This window comes from Eucalyptus grandis, chromosome 8 (assembly GCF_016545825.1).
Source record: "Eucalyptus grandis isolate ANBG69807.140 chromosome 8, ASM1654582v1, whole genome shotgun sequence".
In the NCBI taxonomy this organism is placed as follows: Eukaryota; Viridiplantae; Streptophyta; class Magnoliopsida; order Myrtales; family Myrtaceae; genus Eucalyptus; species Eucalyptus grandis.
Genome location: NC_052619.1, coordinates 3,740,689 through 3,763,655, shown reverse-complemented (window position 1 = coordinate 3,763,655; position 22,967 = coordinate 3,740,689). Strand labels below are relative to the sequence as shown.

General features: G+C 41.9%; 3 protein-coding genes across 4 annotated transcripts; all 3 read left to right on the top strand.

The window, feature by feature from the left end:
* The first annotated feature begins 364 nt into the window (after nt 1-364).
* LOC104456282 (extensin-2-like) lies at nt 365-5,006 on the top strand. Its single transcript, XM_039298901.1, has 4 exons — nt 365-392; nt 461-1,492; nt 2,344-4,439; nt 4,538-5,006. The coding sequence occupies exons 1-3, from the start codon at nt 365-367 to the stop codon at nt 4,401-4,403; spliced, it is 3,120 nt and encodes a 1,039-aa protein (XP_039154835.1). The 3' UTR covers nt 4,404-4,439; nt 4,538-5,006.
* Nucleotides 5,007-7,973: 2,967 nt separating this feature from the next.
* On the top strand, nt 7,974-10,615 carry LOC104456281 (mitochondrial import inner membrane translocase subunit PAM16 like 2). Its single transcript, XM_010071044.3, has 4 exons — nt 7,974-8,316; nt 8,411-8,498; nt 9,979-10,112; nt 10,205-10,615. Exons 1-4 carry the CDS (start codon nt 8,314-8,316, stop codon nt 10,328-10,330), a joined length of 351 nt encoding a protein of 116 aa, XP_010069346.1. The 5' UTR covers nt 7,974-8,313; the 3' UTR covers nt 10,331-10,615.
* Nucleotides 10,616-14,298: 3,683 nt separating this feature from the next.
* Nucleotides 14,299-22,058, top strand: LOC104456280 (clathrin interactor EPSIN 2). Of its 2 annotated transcripts, none has more exons than XM_010071042.3 (14): nt 14,299-14,499; nt 15,309-15,461; nt 15,657-15,708; nt 15,989-16,068; nt 16,157-16,235; nt 16,421-16,504; nt 16,655-16,800; nt 17,435-17,791; nt 18,102-18,143; nt 18,254-18,349; nt 18,440-18,606; nt 19,166-19,365; nt 20,115-20,970; nt 21,071-22,058. In XM_010071042.3, the coding sequence occupies exons 2-14, from the start codon at nt 15,427-15,429 to the stop codon at nt 21,577-21,579; spliced, it is 2,703 nt and encodes a 900-aa protein (XP_010069344.2). In that variant the 5' UTR covers nt 14,299-14,499; nt 15,309-15,426; the 3' UTR covers nt 21,580-22,058. The 2 variants fall into 2 exon arrangements, with proteins under 2 accessions (XP_010069344.2, XP_010069345.2); XM_010071043.3 differs by lacking the exon at nt 14,299-14,499 and adding an exon at nt 14,563-15,074.
* The last annotated feature ends 909 nt before the right edge of the window (nt 22,059-22,967 follow it).

Here is a 22,967-nt window from a genome sequence, read left to right as displayed (position 1 = left end):
GATCCAAGCAGTTCCTTACAATAACTTATCACTGCCAGCTAGAGAAACCCCATTTTGATGCATTTGATTAGAGAAGAAAAGATTATTATTTTAATCGAAATTTGAAATTGTCCCTTATGACAGCTCCCCTCCAACGACCGCTTGATCAGCTATTTATAGTCAGTCCGCACAGAAGTCCTAAAGCCATCACTCCCCTCCACAACCAAACCCCTCCATCTTTCTCTCCGTTCTCCCAACATTTTTCGTTGGTGAGAACGCCGGAATTCACTAGGCATTGACCGGAGGCAGCGACCTTCCCGGGTGACCACCGATGATGAGCCCCGGTGGCGGCCCCGATCGGGGTCGCCTTTGGCCGGCATTGGCCATGGCGCTGGCCGTGCTCGTCGTCTCGAGCAATGTGGGCTCCGCCTCCGCTGATGGGTACGTGTACTCTTCCCCTCCTCCGCCTTACGAGTATAAGTCCCCGCCCCCGCCCTCCCCGTCTCCGCCGCCGCCGTACGTGTACAAGTCACCCCCGCCACCTTCCCCTTCCCCACCCCCTCCTTATGTTTACAAATCGCCGCCTCCGCCATCCCCGTCTCCCCGCCACCGTACGTTTACAAGTCTCCTCCACCGCCGTCGCCGTCCCCACCACCACCGTATGTGTACAAGAGTCCCCCGCCACCTTCACCATCTCCACCACCACCGTACGTCTATAAGTCTCCGCCTCCACCATCCCCGTCTCCGCCCCCACCGTATGTTTACAAGTCTCCTCCGCCACCTTCACCATCTCCACCGCCCCCATACTTGTACAAGTCTCCTCCACCACCCTCCCCTTCCCCGCCGCCACCTTATTACTATAAATCCCCACCCCCGCCCTCACCCTCGCCACCACCACCGTATTACTACAAGTCTCCACCGCCACCAAAGAAATCTCCTCCTCCGCCTTACTATTACAAGTCGCCGCCGCCGCCTTCCCCATCTCCGCCACCACCATACTACTACAAATCTCCACCCCCTCCATCTCCATCTCCTCCTCCACCTTACCACTACACATCACCACCACCGCCAAAGAAATCTCCTCCCCCGCCGTACTACTACAAATCGCCGCCGCCGCCCTCACCATCTCCTCCGCCACCATACCACTACACCTCACCACCGCCACCGAAACACTCACCTCCACCACCATACTATTACAAATCACCACCACCACCCTCCCCATCTCCTCCGCCACCTTACTACTATAAATCTCCGCCACCGCCGGCGCATTCTCCTCCGCCGTACTACTACAAGTCTCCGCCTCCTCCACCGACTCCGTACTACTACACATCGCCACCGCCACCTCCGAAGTCTCTTCCTCCTCCTTACTACTACACCTCGCCGCCGCCGCCATCGCCGCACCCTCACCCGCATCCCCACCACAAGGTCGTCAAGGTGGTCGGAAAGGTCTACTGCTACAGATGCTACGACTGGGGATACCCTGTGAAATCCCACGACAAGAAGCACCTCAAAGGTACCCAATCCGTTCCCTCTGACCAACTTCATAATTTTATCATAATTCACCAGTTTTTAATAATTATTATGATCTAAACAAATCGTACTGGGAATAGCGAAAAGACATTTGTTACTTTCTATGTAACGACATTAATTTCTATAGAGTAGGGTCGGTAATAATTGTACGGCCTTAGTGATTGGTCAAATCACGTGACTTTTACTGAACCCTAATTGCATTCGTGCAAGAAGAGTCAGGATCTCGGATCCTCACATGGGTTTCTAATTTCCACAGCTCTTAAGAGATTATTGAAGTAGTTAAAGTAACAATGGAGTCCAACTCATCGTGGAAATTCAACATTTTTCTCTTTATTTTCAGATTATACATCTACTTTTTCCGGCTTTAGCAATAATTGCAGAATCCCATTTCTCCTTTTAAGATGCTCAGTTATTCTAAAATTTCCCTATATAATAGTCACTTTAATTATCATAAATTAAAAGGGCTCACAAACCTAGTCAGAACATTGTAATCTACCACGTTTAGGCACATGCATCGCAATACAGAGAACCAAGATATTCTCTGCGAGAGCATAATAGGTCAGCGGCTTCTGATTTATGCAGAAAAGTATTATTCTATTATATATTCCTGTAACTACTCATCCTATATTTTGTCCTGGGATAGTTGTCCTTTCTTCGGTGTAAAAAATGAGAAGTAGTAATCAATACGGCAAAGACAAGATTGGTTTGGATTATTCGGAGTAGGTGATGACCGTTCGGAGCATTGTACTGTATTTGACTCGTACATCATTGGTTGTTTCTTACGTTTTATCTTATCTTATATTAATTATAATTTGTTTGTGTCATTTGGAACAGGTGCTGTCGTGGAAGTGACCTGCAAGGCCGGCGAGAAGGAGATCAAGGCTTACGGCAAGACCAAGATCAACGGCAAGTACAGCATCACGGTCGACGGGTTCGACTATGGTAAGGATGGCAAGGCCAAGGCGTGCAAGGCAAAGCTCCATGCGCCGCCCAAGGACTCACCGTGCAACATCCCCACCAACTTGCACTGGGGCAAGAAGGGGGCGAAGCTTGGGCTAAAGTCCAAGTCCGATTATGAAGTTGTGCTCTATGCTAAGCCCTTCGCATACGCCCCGAAAACTCCTTACAAGGAGTGTGAGAAGCCCAAGCCCAAGCCCGAGCCCACGCCAGCTCCTTATATCTACAAATCTCCCCCGCCACCACCATATATCTACAAGTCCCCACCCCCACCTCCACCTACTTATGTGTACAAGTCTCCACCGCCGCCGCCATATGTTTACAAGTCTCCTCCACCGCCACCACCGACTTACATCTACAAATCGCCTCCTCCACCACCATACGTCTACAAGTCTCCACCGCCTCCCTCATCTCCTTATGTTTATAAGTCACCTCCACCACCACCCTACATGTACAAGTCTCCTCCACCACCACCACCGACTTACATCTACAAGTCGCCTCCTCCTCCGCCATACGTCTACAAGTCTCCACCGCCACCCTCGTCTCCGTATGTTTATAAGTCACCTCCACCACCACCCTACATCTACAAGTCTCCTCCACCACCACCACCGACTTACATCTACAAGTCACCTCCTCCTCCGCCATACGTCTACAAGTCTCCACCGCCACCCTCGTCTCCTTATGTTTATAAGTCACCTCCACCACCCCCCTACATCTACAAGTCGCCTCCTCCTCCGCCATACGTCTACAAGTCGCCTCCGCCACCGCCCTACATGTACAAGTCTCCTCCACCACCACCACCAACTTACATCTACAAGTCACCTCCTCCTCCACCATACATCTACAAATCTCCTCCACCCCCGCCACCGACTTACATCTACAAGTCGCCTCCACCGCCACCGTACATTTACAAGTCTCCTCCACCCCCGCCGCCAACTTACATCTACAAGTCGCCTCCTCCTCCACCATACGTCTACAAGTCCCCTCCACCCCCGCCCCCGACTTACATCTACAAGTCGCCTCCACCGCCACCCTACATTTACAAGTCTCCTCCACCCCCGCCGCCGACTTACATCTACAAGTCGCCTCCTCCTCCACCATACATCTACAAGTCCCCTCCACCGCCGCCCTACATCTACAAGTCTCCACCACCACCATCCCCATCCCCTCCACCACCTTATTACTACAAGTCGCCACCTCCTCCATCGCCATCGCCACCACCACCATATTATTACAAATCCCCGCCTCCACCTGTGAAGTCTCCACCACCACCATACTACTACAAGTCCCCACCTCCACCTTCACCATCCCCGCCTCCACCTTACTATTACAAATCCCCACCACCTCCTTCCCCATCTCCTCCACCACCTTATTACTACAAGTCACCACCTCCTCCATCCCCATCTCCACCACCACCCTACTACTACAAGTCCCCACCGCCACCGGTGAAATCTCCACCTCCACCGTACTACTACAATTCCCCACCGCCGCCGGTGAAATCTCCGCCACCACCATACCATTACATTTCACCACCACCACCATCACCATCTCCACCTCCTCCCTATGTCTACAAGTCACCACCTCCCCCATCACCATCTCCTCCTCCGCCCTACCACTACACCTCACCTCCACCACCAGTCAAGTCTCCACCACCGCCATACCACTACACATCCCCACCACCACCATCACCATCTCCACCTCCCCCCTACCACTACACATCCCCTCCACCACCGGTGAAATCTCCACCACCGCCATACCACTACATATCTCCACCACCACCGTCACCGTCTCCACCTCCTCCTTATCTCTACAAGTCCCCACCTCCCCCTTCACCGTCCCCTCCTCCTCCCTACCACTACACATCGCCGCCACCACCAGTGAAGTCACCTCCTCCCCCAGCGTACATCTACGCGTCGCCACCGCCTCCAATTTACTAAGCTCAAAAGGCTTAGTCACATACCAACTCCAATCATGTATGTCCACAATCTTTAAGAAACTTGTGCAATTAGCAATTTTTCTTACACGTGTTCCTAATAACACTCACTAATTTGATCTAATTTTGGTGTTGCAGATGTTATTTTGCAGATTATAATAAAGGGGGGCTTCGAAAATAGGAGAATTAGACTTCAATCTTCCAATCCTGCTTCGTCGAATAAGGCTCTGGACGCTTCATCAAGACACAACCTTCATCGATCAGACCAGGTTTCCTCCACTTTCTTGGTGTCCATGTTCCAAGTTGCGCTGTTGTTATATTCAAGTGGGAAATGGCTTCAAAAGGCTTTCTGATACAGAGGAAAAGAAACAGGACGAGATTGGAGAGGCAGAGATAGTACAAGGAAGCCCCATTTGGCATTTTCTTTTCTTTTCCTTTAATTCTTGTCTGATTCTTGTTTAGATCCTACCTAATTTAATGTTGTATAGTCTGTACGTACGGGCTTGTTTGGCAGGCTTCTCTTTATTCAAGGTCAATTGTTTTCTGGACCCTCTCGTGCTTTGTGCAACAACTACTTAAGAAATAAAGAGAAACCCATTTCCCTCAATTTTAAACGATCTCATACCTATCTCGATGCCCTTTCGACTCAAAACCAAATTATTCACCTAACATAGCCGAAGAACAGGGAAAAAAAAAAAACAAAGAAAAAACCACTACTGTATGCTTTATATAGTCAACACATGTACCAGAGCAATTGCTCAGTATATTCAGTACTATGAAGGAAACCCTCTACCTCAATCATCAACTAATTGTAACTACTGATATACTGCCCCGCGAAACATGAGCATTATTTGATGAATGTCGGGTTAAAATTTTGTGCCGAAGAGATTATTAGTTTTGATTGAACCACAATGTCTCGATCTCCTCGTCTTCAATTCCACGTGGTCTCTTCTTTGGGAACTTGCAATCAAGGTTTCACACAACAAGAAGAGACAAATTCCACCACTTCTCTTCACCTTTTTATTATTACTTCTCCACTGCCTGCTTTTGTCTTCTTCCCTACTCCCAAACTCCTATTTTTATTTGCTTTCAAAAGCAACGAGGGCAAGATTGAGTTTTTTCTTTTCTTTTCTTTTTTCAAAATGGACTTAGATAGCTCAAAAGTATGAGTACAAAAAGACTTGAATCTGAACAAAGTAAAGCTAATAAGGATTCCAAGGGGCTGGACAACTAATTGAAAGGGAGTGATCCATTACAATAAGTCTTTGCGAGTCAGTCCGCAACCTAGTTGCATTCCCTACTACAATGGGACAGGTTTAGGTGTTTGAAGCCCATCATCAGATTTTTGGTCTCGTTGATCAGATTCTCTAAATCCCATGAACGGGAGGTCTCTTCTTCAAATGTTTTGGCCAAAAGTAAACTGTCTAACTCCACTTGAAGTTTCTACTCAAAACGTGCGCGAAGCTACTTTAGGGTTTCAACCATTGCAATAGTCTCCGTCTATTCAGCCCAAGCTGACCTCACCCATCTTGCAAAACCGTCCACTAATTGTCCATCTTTGTTCCGGCACATTTTGAGGACATTTGCTGTCGGGTTTTTCCAAATCTGAGGTAAGGAGCCTTCGTCATCATGCACTTTCTTCTTTGAGTTCCCCTGATAGAGATTCTTCACCTTGGCTAAGCTGATGATTTTCATGGGTCAATTTTTATTGGTGAAAAATGGCATTGTTCCTTTCTTTCCAAATGTGCTAGAGGACTGTAGCTAGGAGATCGAAAGTTGTTGAAGTATGGAAGAAATCTTGAAGCCATTCATCTACTCAAGGAAGGTCGAAAGGTGAGATGTGGATCTACAGCAGCCAAAAAATTGGTGGATTTCTTGCTATAATTAAAAGACCTATGCAAGAAGGAAGGAATATCAAATTCAATCTCTTAAGATGGATTTTAGCGAATCTTGGATAAATCGATCTACAAAAAGCGAAATATTCTTTCCAAATGAAGCACTCTTCTTAAAGAAATTCTATCATGGGGGACAGAATCGACGAAAGATTTCAATCTCGACAATCTTGAAGTTAGTAGATCTTTTGACAACATTCAAATCCAATGGGAGAGCAATCCTTTAAGGAAATGTCCAATAGTCAGCTTGAATACAAAGGATTATATAAGAAGGTCGAGATGTTGAAAGAAATATATAGAGCTAAAAATCTGAAGTCTATGATTCCGAAGCTTTAAGTGATCTTCAATAACATTCGTCTCTAAGAGCTACACTCTATAATCTTTCAGAGGTTGAGAGCGCATGAGGAACTTTTTTCATGAACTTGAGTAATGGCTGGCTGTTAGAGTAGGAGAGTGGACATAGGTTTACTGAAGCCAAACTACTATAATTGTTTGTGTGCAATTTTCCATTCCTTACTCTCTTTGTTTTATATGTTTTAAGGATTATTTGCACATTGATAAGATCTGAGAGTTATTTGGGTTTTGGTAGAAAGTTGTTCTGTTGCAAAATCATTTAAATTATTTTTATTCCACACTGTCACCTATTCACTCCCTTCTAAGTGATTCATCTAGACCTAACAAATAGATGAGAGTGATTTGGTGGGGAATTGCGGACTGCCGGTCACCATAGCGAGCATCGATCTGGTGCAACGAAGTCGTCGGAAACCGCTACAGGAAGCTCACGATGGCCAGAAAACCTCCGACAAGGTGAAGCTCGTAAGCGCACAAAGTGCAGAGGATTTGTACTCCTCCACTCACCGACTCCTTGGTGGATGAGTGCATATTTTCCTTCCTTTTTTTTTTCCTTTCAATCAAATATTCTCTTCTCTTGCTGACCGAATCCCTCTTCTTTTTATTTGGCAGCTAGTTTTTTCATCTAATATATGCTATTGATATGCCTGTGATTATTGACCAAACATTCCTTTTGAGGATTGAAATATTCGGCCACAATCTTGCTTAGTACATCCTCGGACAAATCTTGCACCACTGAATAGGTGACTACGATTCCCTTTCCTAACACAAAGCAATCTCTCAATTTGGCAAGCATCCCAACGAATTTAAGGCCATGAGAATTAATGGGCTAGGTCATATTTTCATTACCAAAGGCTTAACTCAAGTAAAGCTCAGAACCATTTACCCAAGTTCATCTATCGCCCGTCTGATCCAAATACAACTATATGAGCCTATTAGGTTGCGTATAATAAAATTTATACATCTCTAGTTCTCTGTTTCTATGTTCCTTCGGAACATATTTGAAATAGAAATTCGTTTGGTAACGCAATTTGATTTTTCTATTTCTGGAACAGACTTTTATTTCAGAAATTAATTTGAAAAAGAAATCAGAAACTAAAACTTTTAACTTCTCAATTTCTGGTAAAAAATTTTGTCATGCACATCCTTAACTACTAATGCAAATGCTCATAATAATCATATGCAGTTTTAAATAATATTTTTTTGTTTAAGGGCTAAAATTTAGTCCATAATTTTCTATGCAATTTACAACTAAATGGAACCAATCTAGATCGAGAAGGAAATTGCTTGTCTAGACTTATCCATTCGCTCGCGCACGGCACACGGGACAACACGCCCCCTCCGTTTCCTAAGCTGGGCTTCAAAATCAAGAAAGGCTCATGAGATACTGGGCCGGAATCAGGAGCCTTGGGCTGGGCCGTGATGGGCGATTGGGCCGCCCGGGATCCGCTCCCGCCGCCCGAACTCCGGTTTGAATGTCTTCTTCCTTGGACAGAAAGATTCCTAGTTTATTACATCCTCCTCCTGAGAAATCCTCCGATTCTGGAAGCTTCCATCTGAGATTCTAGGGTTTACCGGCGGTCGGCTCGCTTCTCCTTCCATCCGCGAATCGAAAGGTCGTAACTTTCGACAGGTCCGGCGCAGATCGTCGCAACCCATCGAAGGAAGGAGATGGTGAGTTCCGGTGACGCTGCTGGAATGTCGAATCTGTCCGTCTTCGGCCTCTGTTCGGTCGATATTGATTGATCGATTGATCGTGCGTGTGCAGGCGGCGAAAATTCTGGCGAACCTGATCGTGATGGGCGGTGGTATTATGGCTCGAGCTCTTGTTCAGGCGTATCGTCAAGCCCTTGCCAGTAAGTTTCGTTTTTTCCCCTCTTTCTTTTGCCAATTCTGGCGTTGGGATTGTTTTCGTTTTGCACCTTTTCATTGGGTGAACGTACCCTGATTAATGAATTGCGTTAGCAGTAATGGGTGGTGAAAGAAAATGTAGCTAGACCCATCTGGGATTGCTATCGATTTTTGGGTGGTGTCTCTTGAATGGAATTTATCAGTTGTGGTAGGTGTGAGGCAATCTAATGGACTCATGAGGGTTTGAGCAAAGGAAATGGTCTTTAATTGCTAGGTGTTGGTTGGTGGCAATGGGTCTTGGATGATTTATTTTCAAAACCCAAAATGGTTTTCTGTTTTTCCTGTTAATGTAGGATTTTCTTCAGAGAAGCGTTTTTCTTGTTAATGCGCATGTTGTTGCGTTCTAGCGACAAAAAGGAAGCGTGGGATGTAGATGGTATTATGATATCGATGAGAAAATGTCACAAGGAAAACGTTATCAGGGTGTGGTCAGGAACGATGTTTAAGTGCCGAAAATTGGCTTTTTGAATGTGTGTGATCATGCCCAAATTGTTGCGACTTGTTCAGTCAAGAAAGTTGAGTTCTTTTAAGTAAAGTACAGCTACCTAACCATGCGTAGCAGAGGCTATAGGGCTTTTTGATGCAATTTAGTACTTCTAGTCTTCCAGATGCTATGTAATTGGATTGTAGCTAATGTAGGTGAAACTCACTTACCAATTAGACAGTTAGATTGATTGTAGCCATCAACATTTATTTTTTAACTCTCCAACCTGATGTTAATTGACTTATGACCCTCTAAAGTTTGATCTAATGTCCTTGCTTTTGTCATCCCATCAAACTTAAGACCTCTACCTCAAATTTCGGCCCCTGTGATTTTAGCTTACGGCTAGGATTTGCCTTTTGAGTGTTTTCAGATACTTGATTAGCACAGTTCATTTCCGTTGGGGCAGTAACCAATTGTCCCTTTGCCAGCATCTAACTTGTAGTGAGTTTTCAAACTCCTACTAATTCTTTGTGCAATTGGTTCCGAATAATTGGAAGGACCATTTTCCACGGATCAAATTAGATGAGTCAATTGTCAAGAAAGGATTTAGAGGAAATGGGAAAAGAAAAGGGGATTTAGAAGTTCAGAATTTGAACTTACTTCTTACTTCACCTGCTGTTCTTGGACGCCACTGAAAATGAGTTGCCTTCTAGTTCTGCCTCACTGGTCAATTAACTTGAAAGATGTCAAATTAATAATCCTTGACCTAAACACTCAAATTAGGGTTTGTCGCGTTGATCGCCCTTAACCTGATTGATCAGGGTTTTTCATCTCTTCTGCTGAAATTAGTGAGGCTGCTTAGTTCTGCAAAAATGTTTTGTGTTCATGGGATATAGTGTGTACTTCAGATCTATTGTTGAGAACAAAGCATGATGTGCTTTAATGGTATAGCCTTATATGGGATAAAAAGTAATCGGAGGACTTCTCTCTCTTTGTTCCAGATGCCTCAAAAACTGGTGTTGCCCAAGAAACGCTACAGAACACCGTTCGCCGAGCTAGCAAGGCAATGACAGAGCAAGAAGCAAGGCAGATTCTTGGGGTGACCGAGGAGACTGCCTGGGAAGATATATTGAAGGTATGCAAAATTTTGCATCATAAAAAGCTTTTTGTATGATGCCCGTATGCTTATATCCGTCTGTTCTGAGAAAATCTCTTATGGCCTAGCAGAAATATGATGCTTTGTTCGAGAGGAATGCGAAGAACGGGAGCTTTTACATTCAGTCTAAGGTTCACCGGGCTAAAGAATGTTTAGAGTCTGTATATCAAGGCAAAGGCCAAAGTAACCCAAGTTGATGGTCCAGAGCTTGTGCATATTCTCGTATTTTGTACTTCCATGAAGCGTATTTGTTGGGTGCCTCAAAGGTGGAATGTGTCAACATATTTGCACTGTATGTATTTTTGTCTTGAGTTCATCCCTAATGCTGAATAATGTAATCTTATTGCTGATCTGTGTAGCGGTTGGCCGGCAAAGTTACGTTGTCTGATAATAAATCAGCAAAGATATGAATAAGTTCTGTACAAAGTAATGACAATGACTTAGAAAATTTATCCGTTTCTCCCTCTTTGGGTGAATGTCTATTTTCCGGCTCACTTGTGGCTGAGATTGATCTTTCTGGTTTAGTTGATGATGACCTTTCCTGCTTCAATTCCCTTACCCCTGAGTCAACAATGTTCCATTCAACGTGACAAAAGAAACTCCAAATTCGACGAAATTACCCTTGAATTAAAATGATTTTCATGCGCTCGCCGTGTAAACTCTAATCATCAATTGACGGATGCGAAGGGGCAGTGAAAACATGTAAATCAATTCCGACAAAGGCAATATGAATTCACATGGTGGTCTGAAAGATGGTAGGAAATGGATTCAAGCAGTTGTAACAATTTTATCAACGAGTGCATGCGGATAAAAGGGAAGTTTGCAATGAACCGTTTTCCATGTTATAGGTAATCAATATGCATCGAAAATCAATATATATATTTTTTTTCAAATATACTTAACAAGTGCCTTGAAACACATTAATATTAATGAGATCCTGTCGTAATACAGAGAATAGTAGTTTGAGTTCAGAATTGATGGGAGATTTACGAAATAACGTATTAATATTAATGAGATCCTGTTGTAATACAGAGAATAGTAGTTTGAGTTCAGAATTGATGGGAGATTTACGAAATAACGTAGTGATTTCACAGGCTGTTTCCAACGGACAAACCATATTTCTAGTAATATACTTTTGTTATTCGCTTAACGGTAGTCAGACTTTCATGAAATTTTAAAGGGATTTCTGTTGTTGAGGTTAGTTCTTTCTTCTTCTTCTTTTTGAAGAATTTGCTTAATGATATGAACAGATCATCAGATTGGCAAATCACCTTCAAAAGAGATTGAATACTTTGACAGGGGGATACAATCTGCTTCCAGTTGTGCAGAGTCCCTTCTTACCCCTGCGCAGATACAGCATATTCTTGGAGAATTCTGCTTTGACCGGAATCCGACCACCTTCTGTTTTTTATATGGCCAGATTGGCAACCTTTTGTTGAAACTTTCAAAGCCCCATGTCTTGACTTCTCTGTTGTTGCCTTGCCTGGCTGTACTTTCTGTCAAACGGTGACCCATTTTCACCTGAAATAACTAAATCCATCCCTTTTTCACTAGTTAGACAAAATTAATCTAGATGGCCTTCGTTTTTGCCCAATTTCCTTCAATTTAGTTATTTTTCCTATAATGGATTTTCTTCAAATTTAAACTCATTATTATATAGAAGATACAAATGCACCTCTTCTTCACCACTGGTTTTATTGTGACCAGTCAATTTTCCGTTATCTCTAGCTTCAATGCTCACTTTTGTGATAAATATATGTTGAAGTATTATCACATTGATTGACAACGGGTCATAAATATTCTTTATATTTATGTAGTTTCCCTTCACCTGTAAACTTAAACTTTTGGGTTGGATTTTTTAATATGATATTAAAGCTAGTTATCCTATCACGAAGGTAAGTGGTAAAAAATTTCACGTGAATGTGCATAGTCATAATTTCACATTAGAGAGTGTTGAAATATTATCCCATATCGATTGACAATGGATCATAAATGCTATTTATATTCATGTGGTATTTCTCTATTTATAAGCTTAAACTTTTTGGTTGAACTTTCTAACAATATGTTACATATTATTGATTAGTCTAGTAAAGGAATATCAAGTCTTTTCATTATCAATATCAAATAGTTGATGAATTCTTTTACCCTCAATTATACTTCTAACATGTGGCATGTAAGATTATAGGAGTATCCAAAAAACACACTAAAAGCAATTATGAAAACAGTTATGCACATTGAGACATTTTTCATATATGCTCTTATGATGAATATTAATTATTGTCAATTCAAAATGAATATAATATAATTTTTCTTTTCGATTTTTGCTTTTTTTATGCAAAACTCTGGTCTAATTGAATCTCGTATTTTACATTTTTACATTGCTGAATTTTGTTATGGCAAATTTTCAAAGACGGTTTCTTTTGTTTCATCTAGTCACGAGGAACCTATAGCATGATGGAAATAAAAGTTTAAAAGTATTTGACCCTGTTATAAAGTTCTTCCTCTTAAAATTTTTCTGGATTCAATTTGATAATTAATATATTAATTTGCCCGGCAACGTGAAAAAATATTAGATTTATTGAAAAATCTTTTGTTGGACAAATTTCCTATATATAAAAAGTAGAATTTAAGAAAAGAAAAAACATAGTGCATTTAACACGCCCGTTAACATCTATTTTAAAAATTTACATATCCGTGGTACTGATAATAATGGCAAAAAAATCCTACATAGTGATAGAAAAACTGAAAAAATTGAAAAAAGTCAATGTTTGGGATTCACCACTTTAAATGTCAAATGGTGAGTAAGGATAATTCTAGTAATAATGGATTTTTAACCATTTAGGGATGGGAATAGCCCCACCTTTGTCAAGTTATCATTTAATTAATGCGAAAACGATTTTTTACATTTTCCAATTGGTAAAAAATTATATTTACATTACATTAAACAGAAAACATACATATTGATTTTATTGCTAGAGATGCATCTTCAAGCTATTTTATTATGCACCACAAACATGAAGATGGAATTTTCTTTGAAATTTCTATAATCATATCGGATACCCTGTTTATTTGTATTTATAACAAAACCGTAGGAATCAAGATGAGAAAAATGTGGCATTCTTTCTTCAAATTAGGTGAACACTATAAGTCATGTAATATATAACAAAAATGTCTCATCAGTTTAGGTTCATCTAAATCGCAAAAGAACAAACGCATTAATCCGTAAATATCCATGAAGCAAATTAAAAGTATTAACGTTGTAGAATAGAAAATGGTTTTTTTTTTTTTTTTCTTTTTGAGCAAAAGCTTAAAATTGCGGTGCGTGAGCTGGATCGGTGAAGTCCATCTTTAAGGTCAATCCCTTACCTCACCAATCATCATCCATAAATAATAAAAGTTGTATTGGACATTAAAAAATTATTATTCTTAATCCGTGCACTTCTGATTTGAGAATCCTTCCACTTTGTGGACCAGCTAAGCATGTTGGCTCACCAAAAAAACAAAGCAATACTAATTTTAGGATATAAAAATAAATAACCCCAAAAACAAGGTTGGTGAGTTTTAACGATTGACAAGTCCAACGTTCCAGAAAACATGATGCAGCAGCCTTTTCTTCCGGCAGCTTATCAATGTCTCCGTTCATTGCGGGCCAGAAAAATTCATATTTACATGAAATATTCATTGAACAATTCAAAGTTCTACATAATGAGAAATTACCATTAAATCTATGATTATAAATACTTTTCAAGGTCTTCATAAAGCCTACTGCGTATATTTGTCAATCATGAAATTATACCATAATTTAATTTGAAAAATATAAAGTACTTTCGAAACACATCATTCTATTCTAACGATAAAGTCGATAACCGTGTCCACAGGTTATGACGTAAATTTTCCTTTGATTTGTGTTTTCTTTTATCACCTATGCTTCGGAGACAGCTAACAAATTAATGTGTCTTTGGAAGAAAAGCAAGAAGCACCAAAGAGAGGAAAATAATAGAAAAGCAGAAAACATTAACAAATGTAAAAACAAAAAAGAAGGAAGAAAAGAAAAGAAAAGAAAAGAAAAGAGAAGAAAGTAAAAAAAAAAAAAAAAAAAAATAAAGAAGAAAAAAGGGGAAAATTCACCTCCCCCTTTGTTTTCTGCGTGGAAGGTGCGCTGTGTCCATCTCTCTCTCTCTGCTTCTCAAAGGGGAGAGAGAGAGAGAGAGAGAGACGCCCCAACACCGACCCTTAAGGATTGCAAATCCCTCTCCCTCCTTCCCTGCCGATTCCTTCTCCCTTTCTCTCTCTTTCTCTCTCTTTCTGGGTGCGGGTCATTTTCGGTTGGCCGTCAGCAGTCGCCGGCACACCCCCGATCGCCGAGGTAACGACACGATCCTCCCCCTCCCTCTGTTCTCTCTTCCCTCCCCTCTCGCCCGGGGTGGGTGGATCTGGGTTTCTGGCGAGCTACTCCGTCGTGGGTCGCCCTCAAAATCGTCCCTTTCCCCCTCGATTCAGCTCGGTCCCGTTGCATTGCCGTCGATGCCTAGGCTGGCTGGATCTTCCTTGCTCCGGCATGCGTTTCGTCGATCTCGCTTCTCGATCTGATGGCGAATTCTCTGTTTTGTGGATTCCTAAATTTGGGCATCTTGCGCGGGTGGTTGTTATGAGCGGGAAATGATTGTAAAGTTTGGGGCTTTGGGATTGTCGGTGATCTGTTGCGGTCGTGTGAATGGGGAATGATTGGAAAGTTTTGCGCTTTTGGGTGGTGATGGATCTGTTAGAATTACGGAGGAGATTGAGATGTTGAGCTCGCGTCGGGAATTTGATGTTTTGTAGGAGCTGATCTAATGTTGTTTGCAAGGAAAATGAAGGTAGAGTTGAGCTTTTCGTACCTTTGAGGACCAGTGCTGGGGGAGTCAATGAGTTGTAATCTGCGGATCAATAACACACTACTCGGTAGTTGCCAATCTGTGTTTCAATAAGTCTATGGCATTTGGGAATTGGGAATTTTTTTTTTTTTTGATTCAATTGATTCGTGCTGCATTGCAGAGAGTATTTCAATTCGGCATCAAGACATAACCCTTTTTTGATCTTGTGTTTTCAATTGCCTATGTTGGAACTAGTGAAGTTTCTATGCTTGTTTGAATTTCTTGGCCATGCTCTTTGACTTGCACTTTTCACTATCATCAGGCTTTGGAGAATTACTCTAATCTTTTGAAGCAGTCCTCCGGCAAAGAGGGCATAAGATCTAAGTTTTCAGGAAGGTGTTCTCTGCCGAAGAAGTCTTTTGATTTAAACATCCACTGCAATGAAGAAGGTCTTTGATCAAACTGTCAGGGACATGTAAGTTATAGTGACTACTGGGAAAAGTTCCATTATTTAAAGTCTTCCTTTCTTTTTTTCCTTTGCCATGAATTAAGTTAAATTTAGTACCCAGAAAACTACAGAATCAAGATTAATCATGACTATGTTGGTATTATGGAGTCTTGGTTACTTTGAATTTGGAATTGCTACTGATTTGAGTTTCCTGTTTTGCAGTAAGAGGGAGGTGAATAAGAAAGTGCTTAAAGTTCCTGGAATAGAACAGAAGGTAATGATTGTTTTTTTTTGTTCAGTTAATAAGTTGATAATTAATCTTTAAGTATTTTTCTGTTAATTAATGTTTGAGTGCGAGTATTGTCTCGATTGTTACTTATTCTTGGAAGAGATTTAAAGCATAAATGATTCGTGTCATAGATCCATGGTATGGTGGTTGATAGGAGCTCTCAGATTTGAGGTGGTTTGGGGCATATATCAATTTGTGTTGCTTCTAATTCTGCAGTAATAGGACTTTCCACATATCTTAAATGATTTCTCTTTTGGTTTTCCAGGTTCTTGATGCCACGAGTAATGAACCATGGGGTCCCCATGGAACGCTTCTTGCAGATATTGCACAGGCTTCCAGAAACTAGTAAACTACACATTGGTCCTCCTTTACTTGGATTTTGCATCATTGGGCAAGTCAATTTTACTTACTTTTGACTGTATGAACTGTACAGTCATGAGTACCAGATGATAATGGGGGTAATATGGAAGCGGATCAACGATACTGGAAAGAATTGGCGGCATGTCTACAAGGTCATTGTCCTTCTTTGGGCATAAATTCAACTTTTATTTTAATTATTTGAGGCGCTTCTTGGAAGTGGTAGTGTCTTCTCTATTCATTGTCTTACTGCATAACATTACGGATTGTGGTGTTTAGTACATGGTCAGAGTTATGTGTTCTATTTTGTTGTACTGCTCAAGTGTTTCTCTTTATGCAGGCATTGACCGTTCTGGAGTACCTGGTTGCCCATGGATCTGAACGCGTCATAGAAGAGATTAGAGAACATGCTTACCAAATATCAGTAATTTTCCATTCTAATTATCTTTGGATTGCTATGTTGATCTTGATTGTACTTCTTTTTGCTTTTGCTTTTGCTTTTTTATTTGTTGTGGTTATAGCCTAGTTGTTTGCTGGTAATAACATAGTTGTGTTTTAATTGATCTCCTACCAGACATTGTCCGATTTTCAATACATCGACTCTAGTGGAAGGGACCAGGGAAACAATGTTAGGAGGAAATCTCAGGGTCTTGTGATGCTGGTGAATGACAAGGAACGGATTGTTGAAGTTAGACAGAAGGCTGCTGCCAACAGGGACAAGTGAGTTCACCCTCTAAAAGAGTCAACTTTATTATTCTTGCTTTCTTTGCATGTCTCTTTCCATGTATCATACTTTTTCACTTCGATTACGGATGATGAGTGACTCGTCTTCCTTTCTGGACCCTATAATATTATTTCTGGGTTATCTGGTGGCTCAAATTGGCTAGTTCTTTCTTATTTTTCTCCCATTGAATGGGATAGATGATGTATGGTATTGGATAGGATAGCTATGGTACAACCTATAGGATTGTTGGCTTAGAATTTAGTGGTCACCATCTCATAGGATCGTTTGGACACAATTTAGTTCCTTTTTTTCATCACTTGGTAAAGTCAGTTGTCGGTTGTCCTTTTGTTGGCTTTGGAAAATTACAAATTTTTTTTGCTTACTGCATCTAAGTCTGTTTTTGTTCGGTTGTATTCAAGTCCTGACCTTCTTCTCAATCCATGAATGAGGCACAAAAGGGTGCCAAGCAGTGTGGAAGGCTTCCAGGTTGATTTTTTAATGTTTGGAGAACGATGTGTCCTCCCTTCTGTGAAGAGAGAATGTTGTCAGCTTGTAAGATAATCTGCATGCAGTTGGATGTCTTCCACTGGTTTAAAAATATACGTGGTTTGATTTGCTGTCTCAAAGCAGGTTCCGAAGCGTGTCATCGTCCGGTGGAATGTATAGACCAGGTTCGGGTGATAGATATGATGATGAGCGCTATGAAGGTCGATATGGGAGCAGGGATGAATATAGCTATGGTAGAGAGAGAGACTGGGGCTCCAAGGATGAGGATCGGTACAGTAGAAATGGGGATTCCTATAGCCGTGATGGAGACCGTTATGGCCGAGACTATGAAGAGCGTTATGGAAGAGATGGTTACAGGGATGATGATCACCGAGGCAGAAGTCGAAGCATTGACGATTATCAATATGGCTCATCGAGAAGTAGAAGTCATGATAGAGATAGGGACCGTTCCGTGGATGATGATGGTCAATACTCATCCCGGTATGTGGTTTTTTTTTTTTTTAAGAAGATTGGTTGGACTCTTTTGATTTGAGCATACTAGTTAAAATACATTCTTTCCCTTCTCGTGTGAATTCTATATGCTTTGTCGTCTAGAATAATAATTAATAAGTCTTTTATTTGGATTAGTTGGGTCATATATGTATGGATCTTATGTCTACATTTGCAAGAGGATGCCGTCTATCGCGACTTAAGAACTTATGCATATCCTTGTAAACTTTAATTCCTGCATGCACTTTATGATTTTTTTAATTGTTATAAAATTGTTAACGTTTTTGGTCATCTGCTTCAGAGGCAGTGCTGGCAGAGCTGATGAAAATTCTCAAGATGAGAGGTAATCTCTGCTGCTTCTTGCTTGATTTTTTGATGATGGCATGGTCAGCAAAATACTTTTTGAGGGGGTTCCTGCATTGGGATTTGTAAATGGAGTTGCTACATCTACAGGCGGCTTGATCGAAAATATTCTGAGCAAAACATTGGTGCACCTCCTAGTTATGAAGAAGCTGTCGTTGACTCTCGAAGTCCCGTTCACAATGAAAGGTACTTCTTTTTCACTATAGGAATATGACAGTTTGTAATGTTTCCCATTTTGCTCTTGTTCAGTCTGTTTTTCATTCTAATCGACTGCAGGGATGTAGAGACTTCAGCAACATCTGCTCCTAAACCTTCTTCACCCCCTGTAGCCCCTGTCAATGATAACACTAGCCCCCCAGCTAATGCTCCCGTGCCTTCTGCATCTCCTGCAAAGCAGGAATTCGAGACTTTTGATGAGTTTGATCCACGTGGTCCACTTTCAGGTAAACATAATTTTAGTTCATGACATCACATGTGATTCTTTCCTTACTGAGGCTTGTGTGCTCATATGCTAAATTGTGTATATGTATATGTATGCTAAATTTGGTTGCACATGTGTGGCATAATCTATGAGCTAATATACAAGTTGACATTTCATATGGCAATTTAGTTACCTGCCTCAACACTGATTCTTTTGTAAAATGGAATGGTTGTTTCTAGATTTCCTTTTTCTAGCATTAATCTTATAGTCTTCACCATTCTTAATCACAAAGTTCTGATTTTGGAATCTACTGGAACTTAATTCTTAATGATATCTGGTGCAAATGGTTAAAACGAAAGCAATTTGCTTCTCTTTCCTGAGGCTGCTAGTTAGTGCTAAGTGAAAATTGCGTGAGTATTCCTGGTCCAAAGTTACTAGTTCCTTTTTTTTTTCTCCTTGCATCTAGATATAATGTCCTGAGGCCAATATGAGTTTGGTCTTTCAGGAGCTTAGGTGGAGCCTCTTTATCAATTTTTGCCCCATAAACAGTGGAACTCATTTTTGTTACTTCCTTTGATCAGCTGCCCCTGCCCCTTCTACATCAATGAGTGCAGAAACAGACTTGCTTGGCTCTTTGTCAGATTCATTTTCTGCGAACCCTTTAGCTATCATGCCAGTAACAACTGGAAATTCTGCTCCTGAAGCCGAGGCTGCGGCGAACACTAACTTTGGACCCACATTTGCCGCAGCTCCACCATCAGCGTCTAATGTCATGAACCAGGTGCTATTTAATGTCTTGAACAGAGCAACTTTAATAACTTCTTTTCTTCTCAATTAATGATGGTAGTGTAACTGACGGCGCATGATAAATTCTCATTGGTTTCCCTGGATGTGCATGCTGGGGTCTTGGTACCTCATCTCTAAAAGCATTGTGGGCTTATGGTGGTGAATATTTCTTTTGGTGAAAGCTTTTATGAAAAACATGAACTAGGTTGAGATTCAATGCTGCCAGACATGATGAGCCCCTTAAATAATTTGCATATGTTGCTAGGGACTTACTGTTGAAATTCTTATTTGTAGCTAATGTGCATCTTCAATGGCTCAATGGCCCTCTACCTTTTGAATTGTTCCATCGTGTGTATATCATAGTTATGCCGTGCTTCTGCAGTTCAAGTATTAATTCTCAGCCTCATCCAATGGGAGTGTGATTTATGCCAGATATAACCCATGTATGTGATGTTACTATCTAAAACCCAGGCAGTGAACCGAAACTTGATTTGGGGTCATAATTGCAAGTTGTTGCCCACCTATGCCCCAAGTTAAGGCTTACTTTAAATTTTGGTGGTGAAAATAGAATGAAAATTAGCCTCACGCAGAAATCTGTGGCAAAACTTTTTCAGTCATGCTTATTCTTGAGTTTCTCTCTTCAATTGCAGGCTTGATGTCTTTTCATAGTCCTTTCTGACCTCGATTAGGGTCCACCTCTTGTTCTGGTAATTTACAACTTGTAAAATGTTTTTGTGAATGCAGTCATTTGATGATCCCTTTGGCGATTCACCTTTTAAAGCTACCCCATCTGGAGACGGCGCCCCTGTCCAACAACCAACTGCCACACCTGTAGCAACTATGCAGCCAAATGTGAACCAAAATGTTGAAATGCCTCAAATGGCTGGCTCAAACTTTGGGGATTCATTGTCTGGCTTAACATATGCTCCAGCTAGCGCACAGAATTCACAATTTTACTCTGAGCCTAACCCAAACACTGATATTTTGGCGGACATTCTTCCTCCCTCTGGACCTTCAGCCGTCGCTGCACCACAGCCACCATTTTCTGCTCCAAGTGGTCATCCTGCACACTTGCAAACTAGTGTGTACGGGAACTTTGGTTCACAGAGTGGTCCCGTGGCTCCAGTAGCTTCACAAGTCCCTCAGCATATGCAAACTGGACCGGTGCCGCAATTTAACTATGGGAACTTCCCACAGCACATGGGAACTTCAGCTCCTAATGGGAATGTCTACACACAGGCAGGAGCTGCTCCACCACCACCTCCACACATGGCTCCACAGAATATGCTACCCTCGCACACAACCAATGGAAGCTTTTTACCATCAGGAGGTACATCTACTGTAACTTCTCATATGCCCCCGCAGCAGGCGTCATTTGGAGGAGCTGTCCAACAGAACAATGATGTTCTTGGCAACTTACTTCCTCAAATGGGGCAAAATTCTCAGGTGGCTTCACAGCCACCACAGCCACCTCTTTCATCCTCAACTGGTGCACTTGCTATTGTACCTCAACCATCAAAGGACAAGAAGTTCGAGACTAAGTCCACCGTATGGGCTGATACACTGAGCCGAGGGCTCGTCAACTTGAATATATCTGGCCGTGAGTACTTAGATTCTATTTTCGTTGCCTTCTGTTTTTAAATAGTATGCTGCTAGCATGTCTCTGAGATGATGATGCCATTATGGGTTTCTAAATGCAGCAAAGACCAATCCACTAGCAGACATAGGAGTTGATTTTGATGCAATAAATCGGAAGGAGAAGAGGATGGAAAAACAGTCTGCTGCTCCTGTAACATCAACGATCAACATGGGCAAAGCTATGGGATCAGGTTCGGGAATTGGTCGTGCTGGTGCTGGTGCTCTTAGGCCTCCACCTAACCCTGTGGCTGGTTCTGGCATGGGCATGGGAATGGGAATGGGAATGGGAATGGGTGGTGGTCAAGGGTCCGGCATGGGCATGAATCAGCCTATGGGTGGTTATGGAGGCATGAATCAGCCTATGGGCATGGGAATGGGGATGAATAATATGGGAATGGGTATGAATGGGGGGTATAACATGGGCATGGGGATGAACATGGGAGTTGGGCAAGGAGCTCCGATGCAACGGCCTACTGGCTTACCTCCTGGATCATCGATGCCAGGTGGTTATAACCCCATGATGGGTGGAAATCCATATGCTCAACAGCCCTATGGTGGTGGATATCGGTGAAAGGTATTGAAGTGTGCCCCAATGGGGGAAAGCAGTAATATAATTACATGATAATTTTGTGAGGTGTGGATGTTGTCATAGCGAAAGGCTTTATTCTTGTCCTTACTCAACGGTAAGTCTCCTTGAAGATACAAAGGCATAGTTTCTCGTAATGATTACGGGTAATATTCTGTCTGCTCCAAAGTAATTTTGGATGGCCTGGGACTATTGCTCCTTGGACTATAGAGTTGAGGTAGGTACCTCTGTATTGGAGCTGCTGCAATATTAAGCAAATGGTATAGAACACGCTTCTGGGACTATCAGGATCTCTACCTTTTACAGCTATTCATTTTTTTTCTTTCCCTTTTTTTTGTATCAATTGCCTGAGATTCTTAGTGTGATTGAGCATGAAAAATAAGTACTGTACTTCGATTTTTGTATAAAATTGTGCTCTGCTTATGATTTGTTGGACTGGAGATGTCGTGCTCTTCTTGCTTTGACGTGGCAGTCTAGAATATTAACTATCAATAAGATCCTTATGAGACCGTTGAAGAGTCTGGATGAACTGATTAAGAAAAGTATCATGCGCATTTTGCTTTTTCAAGGATGTTTTAATCTAAAGGATGTCGGGTTGAAGCAGAAAGGGGATTTGGAATGGTGTCGTCCTAAATCCACATTGATTACGATGATGGTGTTGGATGACCAGAGATCGTGGATGAAAAATGCTGCTCCCTTGCAATGCCCCTACACCGTTTGGTATTTGGTTTAGACTTGTTTGATCCAGCTATATTGCATAAGACATTCGTAGGACGCACGTGGTGTCCCATTCGAGTGATGGGTCTGCAGCTTTTCAGATCTTGGAATTTCAGTTGGATGCGGGGGATGAGGTTGGGTGCCTTAATCTTCTCATCACACCCTAAGGGCCGCCTTAAGACCATTCCTTCTAGATATAAGATATGGTAGCCCGCAACTGCGAAGAGGAGATTAGTCTGTGACCCCTCCTCATTTTCCGTAAGTGAGAGCACAGCCGACCTAGTCAAACTACTTTTAGAAGACCCAGCCAACTCGGTAACCCCCTCATTTCCCCTAAATGAGAGCACGGCTGACATAGTCAACCTGCTCCTAGGAGACTCGGCCAACTTGGTCAATCTCCAGGTCCCTGACGTATATTAATAATGACCTTCACGAATTGCTGATATCAATCCAGACCGATTGATTGATGCGTATACAGAAACGGAAGCTTGTTCCCTCTTCTCACCACGAGAGAATAATTAGTCAAGCGAAAAAAAAAAGAGTTAGCTTTATGTTGCGCATCATTAATTTTCATACAGAATGAACTTTGTTATAAAAAAGATTGAACTGCGAAGTCTGTCCAATACTAACTAATCCCCGATTCATCTAAACTGGGG